This window comes from Jatropha curcas, chromosome 11 (genome assembly GCF_041381405.1).
Source record: "Jatropha curcas cultivar XTBG-Jc1 chromosome 11, XTBG_Jcur_1.0, whole genome shotgun sequence".
Lineage (NCBI taxonomy): Eukaryota > Viridiplantae > Streptophyta > Magnoliopsida > Malpighiales > Euphorbiaceae > Jatropha > Jatropha curcas.
In genome coordinates this window covers 4,701,663-4,729,035 of record NC_143161.1, presented here as the reverse complement: position 1 = coordinate 4,729,035, position 27,373 = coordinate 4,701,663, and the positions used below count along the sequence as shown (strand labels likewise).

The window sequence follows — 27,373 nt, the reverse complement described above, 5'->3', positions numbered from 1 at the left end:
ATTTTATTGGGGAGTTGCGTTGAGCTGTTCGCATGTAGAGACAGGTTTTTCAATGTATTCTACTGAATTTATGTCATTAAATACTGGAATCACCAAATTATTTCTATTTCTTGATTATATTTACTTTTTGTGATTATAAAAAACTTTAAATTTTAGATTTTGTTTTTATGAAATTTTGATATTTTTTTTTTCTTTTTGAAGCATATTGAGATTTTCTTTTAAATTTCTTTTTAAAATAAATTATGAAAAATTAAAATTAAATAATGTATATCAATAAATGAACTGTATAAAACATTAATAGCAAAAATCGTATTTCTCTGAATATGGGTGAATCCTTATTTAGCAACTATTTTTATTCCTTTATTAAATTTTTTAAATTTTAAATAAAATATTTACGTCTCCAAATCTTTAGGTATATTATTATTATTATTATTTGAAACAAAAACATGATTTCAAAACTCTTTAATATAGGTAATTTATCCAAATAAATCACAACTTGTTTGTTCTTATTGCTGTGATGAAACAAATTTAGCAATAAATTTGTAAATGCCATTTTTTGTTTTTCAATATATGAAACAAAAGTCTTTTTTTGACAATCAATATTTTCCTTCATTATTACTTTTTTTATTTGATAATGAAAGTTTAATTTAAATTCTGCATGAATAATTTCTTTCATTTTCGTTAACTTTTTAAGCTCTTTTTATCCTAAATTATTTATTATCTAAGAAAAGATAAAGAGTATTAATTAATGTTTTACTTTTATTTTAATAATTAAGTTGATTTATTCAAAATTTAAAAATAGTTTATTTTAATTTAGATAATTTAACTGTTTCTTTAATCATTAAATAATATAAAAACTAATAAAAAAATACAAATAGAGGAGAGTGTACTAAATAATTAAATCACATAAAATTTCTAATTTAAAAAATTTTGTTTGAATTAAAATTAAATTCCACAAATTCTATGTATCCACTGCCCACTAGTTGCGTGTAGCAATGATAACATTAGTTCATTTCAAATAATTAAAGCTTGAAATTGTAGATTTAAATAAATGTTGCATTTTGACAACTTCTATTGATGACAAATTGGAGGTTGAATTTCAAATTTCTAAAGTTCAAACTTCACATTTCAAGTCTCCCATATAAGCCAAAAGATCTCTCACCAAAATTAAAGAGAGAGAGAGAGAGATTTAATTATAGCTAATTATAAAAATATTTATCTTAATTATAAATAATTATTTTATTTACAATGATTTTTGGCACTTTCTCCCTCCTTCAAGGCTTCTTAAAAAAAAAAAAAAAAAACAACTCATAAATTTTAAAAATAGAACTTTTGAAGTCTTGTAGGAGGGATAAAGTGGCAAACTACAATAATAATAATAACAATATTATAAATAGAAATAGAGAAAAAAGCAAGAATATAAAAAAGTAGAGGCCAATGGTAAAGATGTCAAGCACAATACAAGAAAAGGATGAATCATTAGGGGAAAAAATAATGATTATTAAGACTTTTGGGGTCCAAAAAGAGGTTCTCCTTTAATAATATTTTATTCATTTTAATATAAAATATCAAATCCAATAAACAATTAAATAAAAAAATAATGGGTCGGCCTGGTCAGGCAATTGTCCCAGACGCCGCCCGCCCGTCACAAGCAAACCTAAGTATTTTTGTTTTCCAAAATACCCTCAAGAACCTCCAAATATACTGATTTGCCCTAGGAGGGTCCCACGGTGGCATTCCCACAAATGAAGTGGGGTCAGAGATGGGACGATTAATGGAAGAAAACTGAAAAACGCTCCCATCAGTTCAACGAGAATCGCGTGGGCCAACGTCTATATTTCGGCGCCTAGGTATTTGACAAGTTAGATGCCACGTGGCAATAAGTGAGGTTATATAAATTGGTAGATATTCTTGGCCCACCATCAAGGCATCAACGCTGGAATTTTGTTGTGATGGATAAGGTACACCGTGAACCCTCGCCCTGTTTTTCCATACTCAACACCAATAAATAAATATATAAACTAATTTGAAAAATATCCTTAATTTTATAAATTGAAAAAAAGTTGGCATTATAAATAAATTCAAGTAAATTTGCAGTTTTATCATCACATTTATTTTTTTTTTCCAAGAGTCTGGTAGAAAAGAAAATAAAAACATATAGGGATAAGGATAACGTGGACTCCACAAAAATCCACTATATCCAGATAATTATTTTATCACATTCAATATTATATATTTTAATTTCAAGAAATGACATGTATTCTTTTTTTATATTATATTTAGACTTATATTTTTTTTTTCTAATAATATTAGATTTCCTTTTATAATAGCATCTAATATATTATGAATTTATAATAATATTTTAGTTTTGATTATTTCATTCATGCATATTTTAAAACTATCGCCACAATAGTTATCGTTCTACTAGTTACATGTTTAGTGCATTGTCTTATTATTTTTTTTTCTTTTATTAATTTACAATCAGGAATATTTTTATATTGAGTTTACACATGAAATTAAATATTTCATAGAACAACTTTGAAGTGTAATTTCCTAAATTAGATTGGTATATTAAAATTAATATTTTCAAATCTTGATATTTACGTGCATGTCACCAGTAATTATACAATACATATACCAGGATGTACAGTTGTACACCCTAGATCACACAATTCCACCCTCTTATAGTAATATTTTATATTATATGTAATTTTTCTTTTTTAATCAATGGCTAAATACATTATTTTTATTTTTATTTTTTCTATTTAACACAATTAAATAAATGCACATGTAAAATGAAGAAAAAGAATTCGGTGATCTAATGGTTTCGCTTTTGATATCATTCCATTTACTATTCATTTAAATGTTTTTTTGGCTTAATTAAATTAGTATTAAATATTATTATTAATTAAGTTTAAGTCCTGGAGAGTAGGTGTTTCAGAGCTGACGCGACAGGCTGTCCCCTCGCATTTAGCCGTTGGTCTAAAATGGGGCCCAATCAAAAATATATCTCTTTTTAGAGAGAGAGAGAGTACCGCAATTAGAGGGTTTGTACCGTAAGTTTCACAGTCTACGGTCGCGATGTTAACGCCGTTAATCATGGGGTCAATCCCCGTTAAAGCGAGTTACATTACAAAAGCTCGCTTATATTTCGGTGGACTCCGTCGAGAACGGCGTCACCTTTGTCACTGCCCGTGACCCCACTTTTCACGCGTAGTATTGCCTATTGGTATCAAAATTCAAGAAAATTAGATTTTTCCAAAAAATATAAAAAGTAAGTGGCACTATTTTTACATTTTTTATTGGTAAATGTGCACCTCTATGGGAAAGGGCTCAACGGTATTGTCTAATGTCTAGCATGCTGCTGGGCGCACGTTATATGGATAGCGTTAGCTTATACTAAAATACGCATATAGTGAATGTGCATGGGATCTGTCGTTTGATCCCCTACGTGCATTGAGGATGCTGCATGCACGTGAGCTACAATATCAATAAAATTAGTAGGGTTTGTTGTATGAAAATGAGTATTTTATTTTATCTATTAAATTTTAAAATTATATTGTCATAAATTAAATATTAAAAAAACCTAATTAACTAAATTATCTTTTAATTAATACTTTTCCATTAATTTAGTTAAAATATAAATTTAATAATTAAATTGAAAGTCACGTGTATTATTAATATTTTCATTAATAATATTAAAACAAAGAAAATTGAAGTTTATTAATAATATTTTAAGTTTTAATTTTTTTAAAAATATCCCAATTATAATTTTGAGATGTTACTCGAATCGTTTATATTCATTAAAATTTTCAAATCAATAATTGAGAATTCCTTATCAATTGCTAGTCTGATTATGGACCTTAAAAATATTTTGACTCTTGAAATATGCAAAATACTACTTGATGTTAGGCAAGCGGCTTACGTTGAAACGGGGAGAATCTGAACCGAAACGGTGATAATGGTAAACTACTAGGGGCATTTTTGTCATAGAAAAATATTGTGGGACGTGTGGGCTCTGGTCCCTTGCTTGCTTACAAACCCAAATAAATACTTTTCTTTGCGCCATCTCTTGGGGGATGTTTGCCCGCCGTCTAAGAAATCCAGCTTTATACCCCTCTTTTTCTCCCTTTTTTTTTTTTTCCTACCGGGAGTATTTTCTTATTTTTTTATATAAAATTAATTTTATTTTAAAATTTATAGCCTTTTATTTTTCACCATCTAATCTTATAAAACTTATGTACTAAAAAAGGAATAGTATTATAATTTGAGATAAATAAAAAAGCAAATTAGTATATTTTAATGTGGCAAATAACTTGCTTAATTATTTATCTATTTTAAGATTTGATTAATAAGGATGATAATACATTTATAGATAAATATACAATATTAAATAGTAGAATATAATGAAAAATGGCACAAATAATTCTATTTTTTAAAAATAAAATAATAAAATTTGAGATAAATAAAAAAGAATATAAACTGATTATAGGTGACGCAAGAAATTTACAATTACGATAATATATAAATATAGTGAAGTGGGGTCTAGCCAATGATTCGGGACAACGTGTCAAAAGAATCAGGTTCGATGAGAGCTTTTTTGTTGCGTGCTGACTTGGTAAACCAGATATGTACTGCCGCGTCATACAGAATTAGTAAGAGTTTATCCACTACATGTGCGCTCAACCCCAATCATCTATCGCTTTCATCTCTACCTTACAAATTATAATTTCTTAGTTTTTCCTACGTGTTCCCATGAAATCTCACACTATAATTTTTTTAAAAAAATCTTGATTAGTGAATTAACATTTCTTAATCTCAATCTTAATCTTAATTAAGACTTAATAGTTGCCTGATTAAAAGGGGATCAAATAAACTCGTGAGTCCTATTCTAACTGCCCATTTGACTATGCAACTGAAAATCAAAGATTTTACTTTTACCAAAAACAAGGAAACCCGTGATGGGAGATTATTATTATTTTTTTTTAAAAAAAAAAAGAGCAGTAGTTGTATTAATTTCTTTTGAACACAGACCTTAAATTTTAAATATTAATTGTAGCGGAAACCGACAGCATTTCCAAACTTAAAAAAAAAAAAAAAAAAGAGTAGAATTAGAGTTTCAAAATCTAAAATTGCAATATTGGAAGAATTTAGTTGAATATTATCCGTATAAATACAAATATATTTAAATTTTGTTTATATTTTTTTTTTTCTAATACAAAGACGAGAAGCTAGGATTTTAAATTACGGGTTGAAATGATTAAACAAGTGCTGATGTATCAGAATGTCTCAGACTCCATTCTTTTTTCTAAGTTGAGAAAATGATAAAAAAGAAAAGAAAAAAAAATTAAAAGTTGGCAAATGTGAAACAAATCTATGGACATATACCTGTATCCAAAAACAATATAGTTGCATGTGCTTGTAAGTTCAGAAAAAAGTTCTGACAAATTTAATAATTCAATGTGCTTGTTATGTATTATCCTAAAAAAAAAAAAAAACATTGATTTTATGTTTACTGTACATGCTCCCTACTTCACTTGTAATTTCTTAGTTAATTAACTTAATATACCTTTCATTAATTGCATTAATTATTTTTTCGTTATTACTAATTAGTAATTACCATTGCCTTGTATCTGTAACGCACTGTTTAAATATCATCTCATAATGCACAAATTTAAAAAGAAATTAAACTCTGATAATATTCTGTTACTAATAATATAATAATGAAAATTAAAAAATAAATCCTGGAAATTTGACAAAGAGATGCTTCTCCTAGAATTAAAGTGATCAGTACTCCTTAATTAAAGACAGGGCTAGCCAATTAACGATAGCTTCGAAGAAAATACTTCAGAATCAAACAAAGTGTCTTGTTTTTATATAAATTAAATATTATATGTATGCTTGTCATAATCTTTCGTTTTCAATTAAAAAGTAAAAATAAAGCATTCCTGATAAACTAGCTTTTATTTGTTTTTTTTTTTTAATTATAAATTAAACGTACAGAAACCTAGGATTATTTTAATAAAATACCTTTCGGTGTCATAGAATTAGTTAAGTCAACAATTATTGTAACTGATACTACGTTTCTATGTAACTATTATTTCTTTTTTTTTTTTTTTTTAAAGAAAAAACATACATGCTTTACCAAACATGCATAAAAAAATATTTTTCGTCAGTCTAACATTAATTACGTGTTAAGATTTAACCTAGCATAGAAAGATTATGATTAACTTTTTGATAAATATATATACCATAATAATTTTTGTACATGAAAAATGAAAATCATTCCCCTAATTATTTGCTAGGTTAGGCAATCAATCAGACTAATTAAAAAATTACTGTCACGCCTATATGTATAAAGAGGCAATAAAATTAATCACCGATGGATAACTTACAACATAAGCACAATCATTAATAATATCTCCAGGTTATGAGGATTGAGGAGCAAGCATTAGTTCTCTCTCTCAAAAAAAAAAAAAAAAAAATTGTTTTTTTTCCTCATGTTTTATAAATTTATAATTCTGATGTACAGGATTATTATTGGTGGACTTCAATTATATGTGTATTATTATATAAATTCTCGATACGAAATTACATTTGTATGATTTTTCAGTAAATTTGTTTCTAATTACTATAATTTTATAATTGTTTATGGGATAATATAAAAAATATATCTTTTAATTTAATTAATTAATTTCATTTATGTACAAAGAAAAGAGGACAAATAAATAAGATGAGAGGATATATACATATAGCCGTTAACAGAGAGTCAATAATATTATGTGATACAAGGGTTTATTATTATTATTATTATTACTATATTTTATCATTAATATTTATTAAAAAATTGTGTGATTCCACTGAACCTAGCAATGAGGCCAAAAATAAATAATAACATTATAATATCTGGAATGTGGTGGGTTCCACTTTTCTTCAAATACCAAACTTGTGTAAAATATTTATTTCATATATATATTAAGATAATGAATAATTTTAATATGTTTTGTTTTGGTAGGTCCATTCATATCATCATTTATTCCCGACATGTCAAATGCATAAGACAATTCTGTGTCATAAACTTGCTCTCTATCTCTTCCATTCTCAGTGCCATTTTCACATGCAAAGATTGTATTAAATAAGAAAAAAAAAATGCTTAGATAATAAATTGCTTATTGCTTATTTTTGAAGCCATACATGAATTCAATCTCCCATCCATCCCTAATCTTAAGTATATGATTAATTACTAATTGGAGTTTAATTTGTTTCTAAGCAATGGGATTCTTTTTAGTAATTTAAACCAAATATAATATAATATAAATTATATTATATTATGGTTCACTAAATGTATTCCAAAATTAGCTAATAAAATTTGGCATAGACAAAATAAAAAAGCTCTATCTTCTCGTAATTCTTTTATATGAAAAAATTTCATGAAATTAGTGGTATCATTTAAAAAAAAAAAAGAAAAATACCTGATTAAAAAAGAAAAAAAAGGGACCCATATGTCATATGTGATTCTTGGGCAGCCGCATTTTTTATGTTGCCAAGTAGTGATATGGAGAAATGGACAACAAGATGGACTGTTTGGACAAAATAGGAGGTTAGGAGTAGGAGAGGACTCGCGAGTGAAAGCTGGAGAAGGTTCATTCGGGATGAGTTGGCATAAAGAGTTTGAAGATGTGGAGGTATATGTCACCAGCTGAATCAGCATAATAAGCGGGGTCCATGAAATGTCCTAATCCGCGTGGACAAATGGGTTGGAAAGTGGGCTGTCCCACGCGCTTAAATAGTGGTGGGATGACGGGCCAAAGACATAATAATAATAACAATAATAATTATTATAATAATATGCGTAGGAATTTCAGTTAGTGAATAATGGCTAGTGATTAGAGGTGTTAATAGTGGTGGTCTCACCCAATCATTGCTCACCACCCCTTACCTTTCACATCAATTTATTTTGGTTTATACTAAATAGTTGGATGATATAAAAATAAATAAATAAATAAATAATTGATTAAGCATTGTCGTTTATACTAATATTTCGATCTTCAACCACTTTTTCCAGCAATCTTATTAGCATATGTATATTGTTGAAATGGAAAATTTAGAAAAGTCTAGTCTTTCCTTTGCTGTATTTGCATCCACAATAACTTAATTTGGAAGTTTTAATTAAATTTTTAGAGATTGTCATTGATCTATACATATAACTTTGGCAGCAAATTTCATTTTCATTTCCCATTTGGTTTATAATGTTAGAGAGCTAATTGAACTTGACATGTGAAGTTGGTTCACATGTTAATCCTTCCGGAATCATTCTTGACCATATATCACATGTGCTTATCTCTAGTTTATATATGCTGTTATTAATTAATTAATTAATTAATTAATTAATTAATTAATTAGTGTTAGTAAAGTATAACAATTTCTTCATGACCAAAAGAGAGTGTAATAAAAAATGAAAAGAAAATTTTCAGCTTGAAAATTGTAATTGTAATTTGGCACTATTTTTATAATTTTCTCTTAGTTTCTTTTGATATAGGGAAGTTGCTTTCTGGTACAACTACGTACAGGCAGCTCTTATGAAATTTGGCATGAACTGAATAAAACCGTAGTAGCATGGCCACATCTTCTAGTTGCAGGGCGGCCAAATACGACAAGAGGGTATACATACGACTACAAGTTTACAAAACAAACAATCAAATGATGTGTTATTATTTGATTTATTTCTCTAAATATATACAAAGATAATTATAAGCAGGCATGCACATACCATACAAAAAATCATTTAAAAAAATAATTAAAATTAATAACATAATCAAATGGTCAACTTCATCCATCAAATTCAAATCAATTTTTTAATGTTGACATGGAATAATATCAAAATAATTACAAAAACTTATAAATCACTAGGAAAAGTAGTAATAATAATAATTAATCCATTTACCTCCAAAATATATGAGTTATTAAATTAGTCAATTATGGAATTTTAAATTGGCATTGGATTGCCGATTAAGTAGTGATCTGGTTAGTCTCCTCTTTTATATGAAGAGTGAAAGGCTTCAAGTTCGAGTCCTCTCAACCACAGTTATTTTCATCAGTTTGATGTATTTTGAGGAGAGGGCTACCATCTATTATAAAGCCTGCATGTTAGTATCTTAACAATAGCCATAAAACGATACGTGGTTAGTGCGACGAGAATCAATATATACAGTTTTTAATTCATGAAATCTAATTTAATTTTTTAAAAAAAAAACTCAAAAAAAGGATTTTCTTTTTTTTTTTTTAAAAAAAAATTCACTAAAATTCAAATTTGGTAGGGAATGAATGGTGATGGATGGAAGACTAATCAAGTTGGCTTTTGAAATCGAGATGCAAAGTTGATATATAAGCAACTATAAGTTGACAAAACATACCACCAACTTGGAAATGACTACATTTATATGAATAATTTGGAATATTCTTCATAGTATAAAATGGATCACAAGGTTCCTCCAATTTAGATATTATCTCCTAAAGTCAATTCAAATAATTTTCTGTTGTGACATGAGCCTAATCACACTCTTACACTCCTATAACCATTAATTAATATTATAATGAAGAAAACATATGGAGTTTATATAATTTTTTATGTAGAGTGGAGATTCACAATTTCACATGACTTGGGAGTTTAGTTAATTTATATTAGACAAAACCATTGAAAATTGCTTCCAGACTTCGATGCAAGTGAAAAATCTAAGATTCAAAAGAAAAATATATTCTTATGCATAACATCAATATTAAATTTGGTAATTTTAATTAATTATCTCACATAATTTCTTGAAATATATAGTTCTGTATAAATTTTTTTTACTAGTTAAAAAAAAAGGAGAAATATGTTGTGGATATTATTGAGTTTCATTATCTATTTATTTATTAATTTATTTTTTGTTCCGAAGAAGAGAGGCAATTGCCTCCTTTTCTTACACATGGCTTCGTCACTGATTAAATATGAAAAAAATATTATAATATTTCTTTTATAATGAATACTACCAATGGAAAAAAAAAGATGACAATGTTAATGAAAATCCATGTTTAATAAAATATATGTTGTTCTTTTTATGTTCTTTATTAGATGATAAATGAAAATTGAATAAACTGTTATATAAATAGTACCTGATGGATTGGACTTGAACATCCATCCATAAAATTTCAATTACCATAACCCATTGGGCTTTGATCATGATGGGGAGGCTGAGCCTAGCAAGAGTCTTAACTTGTACAGACGCACTCAAGTTGAAAAGCCCACGTTCAAATTTTCCTGTCTCGGTTATGGAAAGGAGGGAAAAGTTTCCCCCGTAGTCCTTAAATGACAAGAGGGAAAACTTTTCATGCAAGGGTGGTAGAGGTCTTTTTATACTCCCAACAAATTGCATTTTTCGAGAATGAAACTTATATTTTCATTCTCGAGTCACTTACCACTTCATTCAACATGTTGTTGATACCTTCATTGCTTTGATATAACGATTTTGATAATCAAAAATCGAGAAGTATTGACGTGTGCGTATATACACTTAAGATTTAACCAAAAAAAGTATTGAATATCTACTCAGTATTTTCACGCTCAGACTGACAGTGATATTTAGGTAAGCAACTGTGAGAAATACTACTAAGCAATTTGGATTAAAGGCAAACTATTTGTAATAAGATAAGTACTTAATTAAGTAGTTTACTGTATATAACGGTGAACTATCGTTATCATGCAGAAAAAAGAAAAGGAGAAAGAATGAATTAGCAGACTATTTACTTTCAAAAGGATCGTTCTTTTTTCACATGCACAAGAAAAAAATAAATTCCGTGAAACAATTAGGGACGATGATACTTTTCCGAAGAACAAAGTTAATATATACTATATAATAGTATACCAAACCCAATAGACAAGCAATCAAAAAGATTCAAACAATCAATAAATGTGTTCTCTCTTCCTCTTATAAGTTCTGTTTCTATATAAGCCTGAGTTTGAAACATCACCAGAATATATAATTAAGCAGTTGATTAACAATTTCCTAATATACTGATATTTCCTGCAATGGATTCCGGCGTCGTCTATCGTTACCGGCGTTCTGCCTCTCGGCTAACAGTGGTTGCACATTTGTTTGGTATTTTGGCTTTCATTCTCATGCTGATTTGGTTGCTACGTTATCGGGGTGGCATTGAATATGATTCTTATGATGCTGATCGCGTTTTCAATGTAAGTAATTAATTTCACTTGTCATTGTTTTTATTGGATTAGTTCATCTTATTACTAATATCTAATATTTATTTTTGCAGGTTCATCCATTTATGATGTTTTGTGGGTTCATCTTTCTTGCCGGTGAAGGTAATATATACTGCATGTATATATAGTTAGCCTGCTCTGTAACAGCTTTCCATGCGTACTTCTATTATTTATAATGTTCGGTGATCTAGTCTTTATACCTTTAAAAATTACCTTTAAAAATTCATACGCAGCTATGATGGTGTACAAGACAATACCAGTTTCACATAAAACGCAGAAATTAATCCATTTGGTGTTTCACCTAGCGGCTATATGTCTTGGAATTGTTGGCATTGCCGCTGTTTTCAAGTTTCATGACATGATAAAAGCTGAGGATGTCTATAGCTTACACTCATGGATTGGAATAACTACCATCTGCTTATTTGGGTTGCAGGTTATTATTCTTAACTAATTTTCTAATTAAACTAGCAATTTGTTTAGTGACCAGAAAATCAAATTGTGACAATGTGTTTGAAAATTGTTTTGCAGTGGTTATTTGGTTTGTTCACATTTATTATTCCACAGCCTGACGTTACAAAGAAAATGATGCTTCCATGGCATATATGTGGGGGTAGAGCTCTCCTTTACATGGCTGTATGTGCAGCTTTAACTGGAATTATGGAGAAATCTACATTTTTAGAGCAACAACATACTCATGAAAATCGTCTGATGAATTTCACTGGATTGTTCATCCTCCTCTTCGGCATTTTTGTTGATATTTCAGTTACTCTCGCCCGTTATGTCTAATTATTATTATTATCATTGTTATTGTTATTGGTGTGTGGATTTTTGTGTCTTGATTAATTTTGATTGGATTAATGTTGCAATATTATTTATTTTTTTATTTTTGCAAATGTAATAATTAAATTGACTCACTGAGTCCATTTGTGTTCATTGTTAAAAATAAATCTACAAAAAAAAATGCATCAGAAACATATATACGAAGCATGTGAATGGGTTCATTCTAGGCAAAGGTGTATAATTTGAAGATCATAACTTGCCAGAAGGAAAGTTTTGCCTGCTGGCCGGCCGGCCGGTTTATTCCAGTTTGATAGAATGTCTTTCTCGTAAGCTATCTTAGTACATATCAACGGCAAAACTTTGGAGGCTAAGCTTAAATTGGTCAAAAAAAAAAAAATTTAATTAGACTCTTATAATACAAACAAATGCATCACTTCGGTTTTTCCAACTTATTGCTAAAATCAAGATTCATATAAACCTATAGCTCTTAATTCCTTTTTCAACTGTCTTCTTCTCCATCTTTCTTTTTTCTTAATTGATTGCAATGCCGCCTAAAAGTCGCAGTTACCAACTCTCTGCTACCCCAATTACAATGGTTGCACATTTGATTTTTTTAAGTGTAGCAACTCTTGTGCTTGTTTGGCTCCTAAAGTTTGAAGATGGTTTTGCTTTCAAATCTGCCAACGAAATCAAGATTCTGAACGTAAGTTTTTTTTTTTCCTTGAGAATAAATAATTCAGTAGTCGAATATTTATCGAAAGTGAAGAGAAATTATATATACTATTACAAAAATAGTATCATAAATGTTTTCTATTTCTTCTCCAATTCACAGGTGCACATTTTTCTAATGATAGTTGGCTTCATACTTATAGCAGGTGAAGGTAAAAAAACCTAGAGCATTTTAAACTTACTTTCTTTAATTTTTTTTTTGTGGGTTGAAAAAAAAAATCTTTCTACAAATTTCTTCATTGTCTTCATTTGAGGCAGCTATTATGGCTTACAAGACCATTCCAGCAGAAAGAAAGGTGCAAAAGGCAGTTCACTTTATATTGCATCTAATAGCACTTGTGGCTGGAGTTTTGGGAGTTTATGCAGCTTTTAAGTATAAGCATCAGATTGGAGATAAAAATATGGTTACTTTACATTCCTGGTTAGGCATGATCACAATCTGCCTATTTGGTCTTCAGGTAATTTATCTCTCTCTCTTTTTTTTTCAAATAAAAAAAAAAATTGTAAATGAGTTCTGGATTCGTAATAATATATTTCGTTGCAGTGGGTTTTAGGGTTCTTCTGTTATGTGTTCCCTGGAGCAGAAATGACAGCAAGAGCCTCATACATGCCATGGCATGTCTTTGGAGGCATGTTCATATTCTTTCTTGCCATTTGTACTGCCCAAACTGGTTTAAACCAAAGATTCAAAACCTTAGATCAAGAAGGACTCATAGTAAACTTCACAGGACTCTTGCTTCTTCTTTATGCAGTTGGTGTTGGCCTAAGTGCTGTTCTTCCACGTCGTTATCGATGACACCATCCTTTCATTAATTATTTAGGCCTTCTCATCCTCCATTGCCTTTATATTCTTGAAAAATATTATTCTTATTATCCATTACCACATACCCAAAAAGAAAAAAAAAAGTTCTTATTACTAATATTTGTTGTGTAATCTTTATTAATTAATCAATAAAAGAGATTTCCAATTTTTTTGATTATGTAATTTCTAATTAAATACTATGTTAGCTTAATTATAAAGTGAGATACTAATACCGATCAATGGAAGTAAACGATAATCCTAAGCAACTTTATCTATAAGGCTAAAGTTAGAAACCAAAGAGTCACTTCAGAGTAAAAATGTGCAAACGGACAGTTTGATTTCGAATCGAATTGAACCATAGAAATAAAAATATATTTTTTTAAATCAAACCAAACTAGTCAATTTAGTAGGCAACAAATGATTCAGTTTTACGCAATTATAGAAGATTTGAAACCAATGCTAAAACTGAAAATCGTAAATAATTTGATTAGATTTTTGGTTTTTTCAAAATTTGCTCAATCCTAAGCTTTACATGAATACCAGTGATAGCCTAAATATAGAGACACATGTGCAGGAAAAAAAAAAAAAAAGTGATATAGTACCAAAACCACTTTAATTAGGGTGGTTGGTGGGGTTTATGCTATTGTTTCAATATGTTCTTATTATTATCCTTAATTAGTTGAAATGTTCTTAGCATTCTTTTCATTATGCTTGCTAAACATTTATTTAGGTTGGTAATTAATTAAGGTTTGTGACACTAGTGGGTACACCCCACTAAGACATAAAGTCAAAGTATAAATTGACATTATGGCACCAATTATACATGAACCCACCATCTACAAGCAATTTAAATGGTTCCAATATCATAATTTCTAGTCAAAACCAAGTTGCTGCTGAGTAACCAGTTGCCTTTATTCTCCCATCACAATTTTCTTGGTAAAAAAAAAAAATCTTCAAACATTGTCAATCAATCAAATTTTCTTTTCATGGGTAGCAGGAAAGAATAAACATATTCATCCACTAAAATTTTATTCCAATTTGATAATTTTTAAATTTTTATAATACTTAAAAAAATAATTAAATCACCTCAATTAAAAAAAAAAAAAAGATAATTGACTACAATTATTCTTTAATTAGTGCTCGTTTAATTGAGACAATTTAGTGCATATATATAGACAAAGGTGAAATTGAAACAAAATAATTAGTGCTACTAAGATTTTCTAAAAATGTTATTAAGGAAAAAGGAAAAAAAAAAAAATCAAAACTTTCAAATTTATCTAAATAGAAAGAGGAATATTTAGTGAACTGTAATGAAACATAAGAATGAGAATGTAATTTAAGTTAACCTATAATATCATATTAAGGTTTGATTTTTAATATCAGATTATAAATGGAGATTTTTCTATTCATTTATTGAAGATAAGAAGTAAATTTATTACAGTGCACAAAAATTAGCCTATAATATCATATCATTGCTAAAAGGAAATAGAATATATCCATTTTCAACTGCAATTGGAAGAATCATTTATTTATATAATATTAAGAGCAACAAGCAGCTGGTGACATTAGACAATTGTGGTCCAAAGAATCCACTGCATTAGATTATGGAGGGATCAAAAGTAGCAATATGGAAAAGAAAATGAGTTATCTATGTGCTTCCACAAAGCAATGTTAGGGTTTGCCCCTTTTGTTTCAATATCTTGAGCCTGTAATGTCACCTACCAATTTGTGCCTATGCATTCGTTTTTGTCATATTTGATGTACTATCAAATCCAACAGCATACAACAAATTGAATATACAAACAAATTTTTGTTTCTGCTCTCTTGAACAAAGCTATCAACTTCCAGAGCTCCATTTTGCAATTGGAGAAACAAGCTTTAAATTAATGGTGAAGATGTAAGCAAATTACACACTTTCTATTATCTCTGTCAATAAAAAGAGAAGAAAAGCAAAAAGAAAAAAAAAAAAAAAGGATTAAATTACACCCATTGCTGCTTTGTGGCTTCCATTCTTTCCAGCAAACCAGCAATCTCAGCTTGCATTCTTAGCTTCATATTGTAGTAATCACAATGTGAATTTTCCAAAACCTTCAGTTCTTCCCATTTTTTCCTTCTCCTTTCCTGTGTCTCCTGCAAACACAGTTTGGAAAGCTTCTCTGCATACTCTTCTTCCAACTTCTCAGAATTGGCCCGAATCATCCGACGGAAACTTTCGGCTTCTCTCCGTGCTTCGTCGGCCTTGCTCTGGAACATTCTGGCTTCTGCTTCTTTAATCCGCACAATGCTTTCTAAGCTTTCAAGTCCATCTTTCTTAGATAACTTTCCAAACTGAAACTCGTCTTCAATTTTCAAGTCACTAAGCAGTGCAGCCTTGACGTCATTTCGATGGAGATCATTTGATAGTGGATCACGCTGGCAACTTGAAGAGCTCATATTATAGATGGCATATTTTGGAGGGAGAGAAGTGGCTGGTGGAATAGAGGCCATGTCTTTTCTAAGACTAGCTTCAGTTGGCATCAATTCTTTTGCTGATACACCAGAAGCAGGAAAATCGGAAATACTATCTGCATCTAAATATCCCAAAAATACAGGAGAAAAGGAATTAGATTTCACACATAATTTAAAACTTTAAAATAAAAGAAATAAAGAAATCTCCATGAAAATTTTAGGATGATCCAATGCAGCAGAGTCCAGTGAAAACCAAATGGTGATCAATTAACAAAAAGAAACGAAAGCATAATAGACATGGTACCAATCCAATTACTTGCATTATAACTTAAGACAAGAAACTTCAGCACAAATTCTAAAGCATATTATATTGATTTGTCAAGATTGTGGCCAACGTGCAAGGTGGATAGCTTACTAGGAGGCAGACTATCAGAACAGTTACTCGTCACCCTGAAACTATACTACTCACTTTATCTGAAGATGACATATTTACTTTCCCCACTTGCCAAAAGCCATTTTATATTGGAATGCATAAGCATAAAACATTCCACCAATTTTGGACCAAATTTTTGCTACAAATGCATAGATCAAGCACTACATAGGACAGAGATTGTGTTTATCCTGAGTTCTCTTTAGATGGCACTTTAAGCATGTAAGTGCAGCAATCCATGTGAGCCAATGAACCAAGACAAGAGGCATCCTACATCACAAACATACTAACCCACTTTCTAAATACCTAGACCTATCCGACATATTACAGATTCTGGAAAACCAGTGTTGCTTGCTTCTAGTTATACACAGTGGGAAAAAAATCAATTACCCATCCAAGATTTGCTTCCGCCTAAAAACAATTTGAGCCATACGTGATACCCAGTAAATATGTAACCACAATAATCCCCACAATGGGCATATAAACAAAACAGAAATAAGTTCACAATGTACTTTTTGCTCCTCTCTTCTGCCCTATTTCAATGATTTGCAGGAGGACTAGCATGGCGCAACACTGATATGAAATGACTTCAGGAAAAACCTATTTACAATTATTGGTTTATCCTAAAAGGATTTGTCTGCATTACAAAGCCAGGACCATTTGATCACACGTCTATACTAAAAACTGCCTAGTCCATTGACATCCTCGGATGTACTTTGTCAGAGACATACAACTTAAAAATTAGTGTAACCTATTGTTCCAGGTGAACTTAATCAGATAAACGTTTCATTACCCTTGTAGATTAACTTGTCTCGATAGCCAAATGAGCAAAGACATACAGAGTGCCAACAGAACCTCCAACTACGAACAGAAAAATAGGGACAGGAACACTCCTGCATAGCTCATCATGCAATTGGGAAATGCTTGGTTCCATCAGGCTTTGGGTTGTGACAAAGTCTCCAGTCACAGCCTGCAATGACCACTAACCTAATGTGCTCACGTCATTGATGCTGATGTTTTCAACACTGCAGTTCTTTCTGATTCTTTGGTTTGACTTTAGGGTCTTAGTCTTACCATCTATTTACAACATGAACACTGAAAGGTCTTATGTCTTCTATTCCACTGTTCTGATTTCAGCAACATACCCACCAAAAACTACCAATTTCCCAGTGAACCCAATGCCAATGGAGCTTTAGTTCCCAGCTGACTCAATTGATTCCCAGCCTCATAAAAGAAAAGATTTCTACTTGTGAAGTGGGATGTGGCCTTCAGTGACCAAAACAAACAAACAAATTTAAACAACAAACCTCCGTCCATAAGGAGAACAGCAACTGAGAAATATTACACGTAGTTCATGAAATTCTAGATTTCAGAAACAAAAGTCAGCCGCATAACAAAAAGAACACTGATTCCCATAGATCAATTACTAGGATACAATCAATCATCAGCATAGTTCAAGCAATAAGAAAGACAATATAAATTGCATGGGGAAAAAAAACAAATTCGAAGCTAGAGGACTTACAATTGAAGAACTGAACGATGATGTTACAGGCATCAGAAGGAGACATGATTTTACTCTCAAGCTTGGAGAACAACTCCTCAGCCTTAATATACAACTCCTTGCCTTTAGAATCTTCACTTCCCTTGAAAATCTTCCTCACACAATCAAGTTCCTTTATCAGTGCTTCCAGACCCCAATCCTTGGCACAACAAACAAACACATCCTTTACAAATCCAAACATTTCTGACGCATGATTACACCCAATGCAGTGAAATTGCATCTCTGTAGTCCCTTTTGACCCCTTTAAGCCAGGACCTGGTCTGATTAGATTTTTTTGAATACCACAGGCAGCATGACACCAATGGGAGCAAACATCACAACCAACCCAACTGCAAGTATTGTTTGCACAGTCAAAATTCATACACACCGGACACATACAAGAGCTGCAAAATCCTTTGTTTGCACTGCAAAACTTACATTCGCAATCATCAACAGGCAATATGCTCTTGCAGTTCACATTCCTACATCTCATATACAAGAAAATTTCCACCAATTCATTTGTAGGAACTCGAACTTTCCCCGATATAAAACTTCCCAACCCCATTTTTACTGCAACCAAAATCTCTAACTGGTCCTTTTGACACTTCAAGAGAGCTTCCTTGGTAAGATCAGATCTTCTCTCTAGCCGGTTCTGAAGACCTGCTAATTCTTCTCTCTTTTCAGGCATCAAAATAAGATTCTTTAAGTACTCCTTAGTTGATTCCAATGTTTCTTCAGCTAATTCTTGAATTATCTGAGCCATAACAGGAATAGACTCCGATACGATCTCACGGAGAATTCTCTCCGGTCTAGAGAGCTTTCTTGCCTTTCCTCCTCCATCTAAAGCCTCTATACCTCTCAAATTCTCAGAATCCCTTCTCCTAGAATCACCTGAATAAGCATCTAAACGCGGCTTAGCAGGCAATTCAGATGGGAAAAATGAAACATTATCAGAACTAGCAGTCCTATAAAGACTGTTAACACGAGAATCCTTATTTGTTACCCGCTGCATCATTGAAAATCCTCCATTACCACCACCGTGATTGTTATTGTTCAAAGCAACAAGCCCATCCCCAATAGGCCTAAACCTACTATGAACTGATCCGTTAGTACCTTCCCCTCCACACCAAATTTGATCATCTTTCCCCACAGAATACTCATAATTCTCAGTTGAATTACGGGTCAAAGAGCAACTAGGATTGTGTGAAAATGGATGAGAATATGAATACGAAAGTGAAGCAGCAGTGAAATCATTGGAACAAGTTGTTTGTGTGTTGTTTGATGGGGCTGCACCTAAAGACTGTATACTCCTACAAGGCTTTGGCTTTATCAAAGCATCAGCATTTTGCAATGCATTTGATGCAGTGAGAGAAAGAGAAACATCAGGTAAAGCTAAAGAAAGATTTAAAGTACTTTCAAGCTTTGGTTTTTTCTCTCTAGAGGAATTCTCTCTGTCAATCTCTTCATCTTCATGGATTTCCCTTTTTGAAGAAGAATTGGATTTGGTTTCACTCAGATTCATGAAATCTCTCTCTACCCATTTCTCATCTTGATTTGAATTCTCAGACATGATAACTTCCTTTCCCTTTTGAGCAAAACCTAATTTAGGATTTTCACAAAGATAACTAAGAGTGAGTTCTTGAGGTTTTGAGGCAAACCCATGAAAACCCATCTTTGATTCCCTAAGAAAATCAATCCCCTTTTGAGACATACCAATTTTGTCTTCAGGGTTTTCTTGATTTTGCAAGCTTTCTGCCTCACCGTTGGAGAGACGATGATCTTTCTCTCCAAACATGGCCGTCTTTCAGAAACAGAGGAAGAAAGACTTACCAGAAGAGGAGAGGAGAAGAAAAATAAAAGAGGGAGAGAGAGAGAGAGAGAGAACAAGTTGGAAGGACAAAATAGAAAATTTGAAGGAATCTGGGGGTGGATTTTCTTTAGTGCAACAACCCAAAGCTCCCCCTCTCTCTCTCTCTCTCTCTCTGGTTAACGGCCGGAATTTCAAAGCGTTTTTACACGAATAACTAAAACGGCGTTGCCTTTTCTTGTTTCTGACTTTGCTTAGAACATGAGATTACAGTATTGACCTCTTGAAGTTGCAGATTTTTTCACTGTTGTATTTGTTAAACATAACATGTTACTTGTACTCTGTTTCTCCAGCCGCGATCAAGAAGAAACATTGAATACTCAACAATATATTAATATTGTTTTAACAAAGCTAATTAAATTTATAATTATTCTGTGTATACTTTGGTCTTTGTTTTATTTTCTGGGTTAGTCCAAGTAAACTCTAAACTTTTTGCCTAATTAACGATCACATTCCATATAAAGGGTACACGAAATTTTTTTATTTACTTAAATTTATGACTTCAGTAAAAAAACAAATATATATATATATTTTTAGCATTTCATACTCTTTCAATACTTTATTTCAAGAGATGAAATTTAAATAGTTTCAATTAGAATGGCTAAGTCAATTGGTTCACATGTTGTGTGTCTTTTTTGCAAGAGGTAGAAAATAGTTGTTCCTACTTGGTAGTCAAAACTTCCTTATCTGAGTAGGTCCAACAAGACAACTTCCAAGCAATTGTGCCATGTTATTTCAAGAGCTGCCTGTTCAAAAGACACAACCATCCTTGTCCAGTGTTATAATCTTACTTGTCCAAAATTGCTAAATGTTCTTTTTTTCAATCAAAAAATCTATTTTCATGCATATACAAGCAATATTGAACATTTAAATAGTAGTTACGAAAAATTATTGTTTCAAAAGCGATACTAATTATATATCAAATCAATATTTTAAAAATATTGTTGCAAATATGTAGAAGTATATAATATTATTAGAATCTTTAATTTTAAGAGTATAATAGATTTCCGTAAAATTTAAGATATCATAATATTTTTTTTATAAATAGTATAGCGGTGAATTTATGTATTTAGATATTAAATAATTAAAAATAGAAAAGTTGCTAAATTTATACATAATTGCAAAAGGTGTAGCAACCGCGTGACAAAAACCAAATGGGAAGATGGCATTGGCAATAATATCATTTCTTGGTACAGGTACAAGAAAGTCAAGATTTTGAGTCTTGCCAATTCAATCTTCTAATGGAAAGCAACCGCGTTCAGCCATCTTTCCCATTTCACTTCCAATTTTCAAGATTTATAGGTCTATGGTAAATTTTTTCTTTTTGGGGTTTCTACCTATTTTTACTTTTTAAAAATAATATTTAAATAAAATCTTCTCAATAAATAATTTCATATCGCAGATTTTTTTTAGAAGAAATCAAACTAATTTATTGAAAATTGTATACACAAATATGAGATATAAATTAATATATTTTTATATTTTTGTATAAAAAGTCTAATTTAAAGTAATTAATCGAGTTGACAGAGCATAATATTTATACCATAGGCGATTGCTTGCTTCACTTGGTGACTATTCATGGTCACTGTTCGATTCCATGATTTTTCTACAAGTCCGATTTGATTACCTTCAAATTTATTCCTTAAATTAGAAAAGAGATCTGTCTTTCTTTCTATATAATTATCATAATAATAAAATACACTAGACAAAATCACCATAATAGTGATTACAATAATTAAACTAGATCTGAGAATAAAATTACAAGATATGGTCAATAATAAATCTCAATATTTAGATGACAATAACTTAGATATGTAAACAGAGATCCGTGGATTATTTGAAAAAAAAAAACAAAAAAAAAGGGAGTTTGAAAATTATTTGCAAAAAATCAAATAAAAAAGGGAAATAGGTAACCACCGGTGAGAGTTAACAGTGGCCGCTGTAGAAGAGGAAAAGAAAGCTTTTTAAGTTTTAGGTTTTGATAGAAACATATCTCATATTCTTAATTTTTTAGGTAAGGTTTATTTAGATAACTTACTATTATTATTATTAATATTATCATTTCTCTTTTTAAATTATATATAATTGGATATATAGTATTATATCAAAATCACATTGCAAAACCGTGTTACGCACGTGTGTGTATAAACTAGATATGTCATGAAAAATGAAATAATTTTGTATAGTTTATTAAATTAAACTTGTTATTAGTGACTTGTCATTCATCATTGTTGAACAAACACGTTGGGTTTGTTTTGCATAATTCAATGTCTTTCTCATTTATATTGACATAAAAGTCAACAAAACTTTGGAAGTTACCAACTAAGTTGAATGGGTCTTTCAGTATTTTCCAAATTACGTCCCATCTCTTTATATATTAAAAATATAAAATCATATCAGAATATAAATTTTATGATTCTTTTACGTTATATGATAAAAAAAAATATTTAAAGTCCAATTCATTGAAAGAAAGATTTACTTCATATACCGAGCGTATGTCTTCAACTAATTTAATATCAATAATTGACATAAATAAAAGAATAATGTTTTTTTATTAAAAAAATAATAAATAATAATAATAATAATAAGTGATAATTTTTGGATAGCCTTATTTTCATATGGCATTTTGTTGATACTAAAGCAATTGAATTTTTTTAATATTAAAATGACTGTATTACTCTTTCTAATTTTGAAATTTATCATTAAAACAAGAAGTATAAAAAATTATTTTATTGCCATAAATTGAAGATCCATCTTGAGGCCAAATTTGCAGCATTTCAGTAACTCTGCTTTCCTTGCTTCTACTGCAGAATGGTTCACCAACCAAAACAAATACCATAATTCTCAATTTTAATGGCAGATCTTTGAAAAATATGAGCTTTTAACCATTTACAGTTTCATAGTGTGATTAATTGGTTTTATCATGGATTAATCAATTTTATTGATTTGAAAGAGAAACAGAAAGCCTCGAGTTCAAGTTATGAATTCTACAGGTTAAACATAATATTTAACTAAAAGGATAATATAGTCAATTTAATATTAAAAAATTAATTGCTCTGTTATTTATTTACAAAATGCGTTCTCAATATAACGCTACCTTATTTTTTTATAGATATATATTTTTTTTTTCTTTAGATTTTATTTGAAACCAAAAGAAATTATGTAGCCCTCGTCCTAGTTTTAGAGCCAGCCAGAAGACTGGACTTGGTCAAATTATCATACATAGCTTTTTCATGGACTAAAAATATAGTTTTCAAAGAAGATAATTTATCCCATTAAAAAATATATATATAAAAAGAAAGAAATAAGCTTAATTGAACCTTGACCCCACATTCATGTTAATGATGCATTATCTAATCAAAGAAACAAACAGAAAAGGACAACCCTATTTTTTTTTATAATAAGATTTAAATTTTATTTAAGAAGTACAAATACATATTTATTATTGAATGAACTACGACGTAAATGCAAGGTACGAAATGAATATCATTAATTTAATTTTAAAAATCAATTCAATTAATAAATAAATTTACTTTTCATTCTTTTATTTTAATAAATTTAATACCAGTTAAGTATTATTTTTATAGATGATTTTTAGAAAATCAGCGTGAAAAATATTTGTAAGATAAAAGAAAAGAAAAAAGAATTAGTGTTGTTGTACAGTGATGGGAAACATAATAGCAACAATTATTTTGGTAATTGTTATAATTATAATAAGCATAATGTTGTCATTCTCTCTTTTTTATCAATTAAAAAAGCTGTAATTTGTCAAGAGAATCTCCCTGGAGAGAAAACCATGCATTGATGCATTGGTGTAAAGTGGTTGGCTTTCTATGTCTTTGTGTATAATTTTTTACTAAAATGCCCTCAAAATTCGTTGTAAAGAGAAACACTCTTTTGTTTTTTATTTTTTGGTTTTTGCCTTTTCACTTTCGGCCAAAATATGTACAGTGCACATGAAACCAAAATTTAATGCAGAGTTGTTTATACATACACTTGAAGGCCGCCTTAGTAGCTTGCATTTATTTTTATTTTATTTTAATTTTTTGGGGGGCCCGGAACATTTAATTGGAGACGTTTATATCACATTACAGACTTGTTAAAGTTTTACAATAAAGTGAATCCTGCATATAAGGCATTTTGACAAATAAAATAAAATAAAATGCAACCGAATTGTGCTGAAATCGCTAGGCAAATAAGCGGTTTCAGCGCCCTTTTTGCAACTAGAAACTATCTCAAAGTTTCCGGTAACCCAGGCCTGGTTAAGAGTCGAGATGATTCTTTGTCTGAACCATAGTAAACATATATTATCATAGATTCAATTTAAAGAGGAAAACAAAAACTCAACAGAACGAGAAATAGCTTTATTCCCCTTCCCATTTACTCTGAATCTTCTCCGGTCAACATGTAAGTCTCCGCCCATTTGATACCAAGTTGAATATGTATGCAAAGAAAATTCTACAAGGATTCCTGCTAATATTAATAGCCATCAAGCACCCAGCCACTAGCTTCCGACAATAGGACATTACAGTTGAACAAAGTCATCAAGAGCAATATCATCCGGTTCATACTCAGTAGTTCGCCACTATCTTATCGGGATAATCATCTGCACTTGCTATTACGAAACTGATGTAGCTTCTTTCTTCCCCGGTTTGCTTCTGTTTTGCAAGTTCAGCATACATTTTTTGTCTGAATTCCCTACGCGCCTCCCGCTCAGATAGTTTTAAATCTTTGAATCTTTGTTCAAACTTGGCTTCATCTTCGGGTGAAAAGAAGGCTACCTCCATCTTCCCAAGGTTTTCATACAATTTTTCTATCTTAGCTTTCCATAAGAGGCCCATTTCTGTGTCCATTTTCTGGTAAGGAGTCTTCAGCAGGTACTCATCAATCCCTCCAGCTTTGTCAATACAACGAAGAGCATGAGTTGTGACTTTGACTTTAATGTGTCGGTCTAAGATGTAACTAAAAAGCCTCTTCTCCTGGACATTCGGCTTCCAAGTCCTCCTAGACCTATTGGCATCGCATAAATGCACTTGAGCATCGTAAACAATAATTTTTATCTAAATTTATACCAGGGATTAAAAATAGAAATCTATAACGTGAGAACCGACCAAGCAATTTTTCATGTTACAAGCAAGCCAAGCTCAGTGGATACCTAACAACATACAACATCAAATTTTCTGTTTTGAATCAAATTATGTACTAATTCAAATCCTGTCACAACTGAAAATCATGACATTGAAAATGTGTTTCTGCTATAGTTGAGCTATTTTTTCATATTTCATACTATCTTCATCATATAGCAACAAAAGACAGTACAGCATCAAATACAAGTAACAACCAAGTTCAAGATCAAATCATTAAAGCTGTGGAACACCAATTTGACAATTTAATTTAAACACACCCATCCAGACATCAATTCTTTTGATAGATAAACCAGCTATAGACATAGTTCATTAGATTGGTCCTTTTAGCTGGTGGATGCAGCAGCTAAGCTTCTAACTTCAGTGAAGCACTTGATGTTAGGAATTACAATTGAGCAAGGAATAATTGCATCAACAACAAAACCTTTTCTTTTACATGTCATTTAAAGAAACAAAAGTGTTGACATTTCACAAATTGTTCTTACATATGTCCTCCATTTCCAACTATATTGAACAAAAGGCCAATCCGTATCTTTCAAGGAAATATTTAGCCTTCCATAGTTCAACTCCAAGCAAATGGAAGATTCATGAATGTACAAGAAATTTTTAGCCTTGAACAATATAAACACAACATTTTGCACAATTAATAAGCACAATTGGAGCCCCCAATCATCCATAAATCATTCATGAATAATCACAAGATCAAATATCAAACTAATCCAAAAATATTAAATACCAATCTCTACAAAACGTTCAAATAAAATAAATCATGGTTAAATCCTAAGCAATGTTGTGCGCAGAGGGAGAGGGAGAGAGAGAAAGAGAGATACGAACTTGTTACCACCATCTTCACTGACTCGATTGCCAAACTGGATATGCCGGCCAGCAAAGAGGCCACGCTTGGCTCGGCCCATAACAACCTTGCTATCAGGGATGGATTTCTTGAGAGATTCCTTAACTCCAGATGTTAAATTGTTCTCTCCTACCTTTTTCAGTACTTTCTTCATTATCTCCTTTCCTCTAAAGGCCATTTTCAGTAGTTTTTGCTCACTCAAGGTTCTTATTTAGCTACTTCAAATTCTTCTTGAATCTGGTAAACAAAACAAAGCGCCAATGAAGAATAGTTTACACATAAATGCTTAAAACCTAGATTAACTTGATTAGTTTATAACTTATTTTAATCAACAATTAGCTCTTGATTAAGCTAATATTTCACCACCTGCCCCGTAGGATTTCTGTATTTCTTGTTAATTTTCTCAGCAACCAAATAGAAAGTGTGAAATCAAATGATAAAAGAAATGTAATCAATAGTAGAAAATGTTTTATTCACAGGATAAACCCTTTCTAACACCTTATTAGCCTCCAATTAAAAAACACACCAATATAATTTGAATCCTAATGCCACTGAAATAGGCATAGTCCAGATCAGAAAATAAACATGCAAGCTAAGGAACCAACATTAAAGAGTAATGTCGAGTCATATTACTAAGAACAACGTACAATTCAAAGAACAGAAAAGAAAAATAAAAAGACAATAACTAGCAGAATAGCAAATAAACTACTTAAAATTGAAGGATCACTTTCGGATTTGTAAACAAAAAACAAAACACATTCACTCACTCGCTCACAGTCACACATAGGAGTGCAGAGAGTCTAAGCTAACTGCGCAGAAATTAAGAAAACAAAAAAGTTGAACCTGGGAGGAGGAAGTGCAAGGTATAGAACGGAGGCGAACGCCAGAGAAACGGCAGGTGCAGTAGTCAGCGACGGCGAGGTGGGGCAGAGAGAGTGCGGAAAGGAGGAAAATAGGGACGATGGGTCGGCCGGTCGAGTTTGAAGAATGGATTGAGAAATGGAATGGAGTTCAAGTAGGTTTTCGGACGTAAGGTAACGCCCAGTACATTAGTTCGATAACTAGTATTACTGTTGAAATTTTAGACTTTACCAAACATGACCTAAGCTCTATGAAATCGGGCTTGGAATAGCTTATTGGTCCAACCCATTAAAAGCCCACCTATGAGAAGGACATAGTTTCGCCAGGCAAACAAGCATTCGTTCTTTAAGCAGACGTGTCGTTCACTGAAAATGGATGGCATGAAAAATAAATTTGATAATAGAAAAGTCTCGACGGGAAGTCGTTCGATCAGCAAACTCATAAACATCTCATACTTCAGATTGTCTATATACAATAATCTCTTAAAACACTTTTACCTGTTATTTGTACCGTAGTAATTGTTATCAATGCTTAAAAAATTTATCTATATTATATATGGAGAATATTACAACATGGATCTTCCACGACTGTGTTGGTGTTCTTATTACCACGACGTAGTTTCTGGTGTCTGTCTTTTTTTTTTTTTATCAAAAATAAATAAATGA

At 30.8% G+C, this 27,373-nt stretch overlaps 4 protein-coding genes across 4 annotated transcripts; 2 read left to right on the top strand and 2 right to left on the bottom strand.

Annotated features, from left to right (window-relative positions):
- The first annotated feature begins 10,973 nt into the window (after positions 1-10,973).
- Positions 10,974-12,232, top strand: LOC105634166 (putative transmembrane ascorbate ferrireductase 3). Its single transcript, XM_012216980.4, has 4 exons — positions 10,974-11,227; positions 11,308-11,356; positions 11,488-11,687; positions 11,783-12,232. Exons 1-4 carry the CDS (start codon positions 11,066-11,068, stop codon positions 12,038-12,040), a joined length of 669 nt encoding a protein of 222 aa, XP_012072370.1. The 5' UTR covers positions 10,974-11,065; the 3' UTR covers positions 12,041-12,232.
- Positions 12,233-12,357: 125 nt separating this feature from the next.
- On the top strand, positions 12,358-13,659 carry LOC105634165 (putative ascorbate-specific transmembrane electron transporter 1). The gene is made up of 4 exons (XM_012216979.4): positions 12,358-12,737; positions 12,867-12,915; positions 13,022-13,221; positions 13,308-13,659. The coding sequence occupies exons 1-4, from the start codon at positions 12,579-12,581 to the stop codon at positions 13,557-13,559; spliced, it is 660 nt and encodes a 219-aa protein (XP_012072369.1). The 5' UTR covers positions 12,358-12,578; the 3' UTR covers positions 13,560-13,659.
- Positions 13,660-15,428: 1,769 nt separating this feature from the next.
- Positions 15,429-19,921, bottom strand: TTA1 (class I heat shock protein, putative (DUF1423)). The gene is made up of 2 exons (XM_012216978.4): positions 17,966-19,921; positions 15,429-16,135 (listed from the first exon to the last, which is right to left on the bottom strand). Exons 1-2 carry the CDS (start codon positions 19,776-19,778, stop codon positions 15,546-15,548), a joined length of 2,403 nt encoding a protein of 800 aa, XP_012072368.1. The 5' UTR covers positions 19,779-19,921; the 3' UTR covers positions 15,429-15,545.
- A 4,272-nt stretch (positions 19,922-24,193) lies between these two features.
- On the bottom strand, positions 24,194-26,898 carry LOC105634163 (Ribosomal L28 family). Its single transcript, XM_012216976.4, has 3 exons — positions 26,691-26,898; positions 25,829-26,084; positions 24,194-24,860 (listed from the first exon to the last, which is right to left on the bottom strand). Exons 2-3 carry the CDS (start codon positions 26,023-26,025, stop codon positions 24,422-24,424), a joined length of 636 nt encoding a protein of 211 aa, XP_012072366.1. The 5' UTR covers positions 26,026-26,084; positions 26,691-26,898; the 3' UTR covers positions 24,194-24,421.
- Between the last annotated feature and the right edge of the window lie 475 nt (positions 26,899-27,373).

Bases quoted from the DNA above. Each gene is read 5' to 3' on its own strand.
- TTA1 (XM_012216978.4), bottom strand. From the start codon at position 19,778: ATGTTTGGAGAGAAAGATCATCGTCTCTCCAACGGTGAGGCAGAAAGC. The intron at 16,136-17,965 runs GTAAGTCCTCTA...TGGGATATTTAG, and splicing joins CATCGTTCAGTTCTTCAATT to ATGCAGATAGTATTTCCGAT.
- LOC105634163 (XM_012216976.4), bottom strand. From the start codon at position 26,025: ATGGCCTTTAGAGGAAAGGAGATAATGAAGAAAGTACTGAAAAAGGTA. The intron at 24,861-25,828 runs GTTCGTATCTCT...CGATGCCAATAG, and splicing joins AGTGAAGATGGTGGTAACAA to GTCTAGGAGGACTTGGAAGC.
- LOC105634165 (XM_012216979.4), top strand. From the start codon at position 12,579: ATGCCGCCTAAAAGTCGCAGTTACCAACTCTCTGCTACCCCAATTACA. The intron at 12,916-13,021 runs GTAAAAAAACCT...CATTTGAGGCAG, and splicing joins CATACTTATAGCAGGTGAAG to CTATTATGGCTTACAAGACC. The intron at 13,222-13,307 runs GTAATTTATCTC...ATTTCGTTGCAG, and splicing joins TCTGCCTATTTGGTCTTCAG to TGGGTTTTAGGGTTCTTCTG.
- LOC105634166 (XM_012216980.4), top strand. From the start codon at position 11,066: ATGGATTCCGGCGTCGTCTATCGTTACCGGCGTTCTGCCTCTCGGCTA. The intron at 11,228-11,307 runs GTAAGTAATTAA...TTATTTTTGCAG, and splicing joins ATGCTGATCGCGTTTTCAAT to GTTCATCCATTTATGATGTT. The intron at 11,357-11,487 runs GTAATATATACT...ATTCATACGCAG, and splicing joins CATCTTTCTTGCCGGTGAAG to CTATGATGGTGTACAAGACA.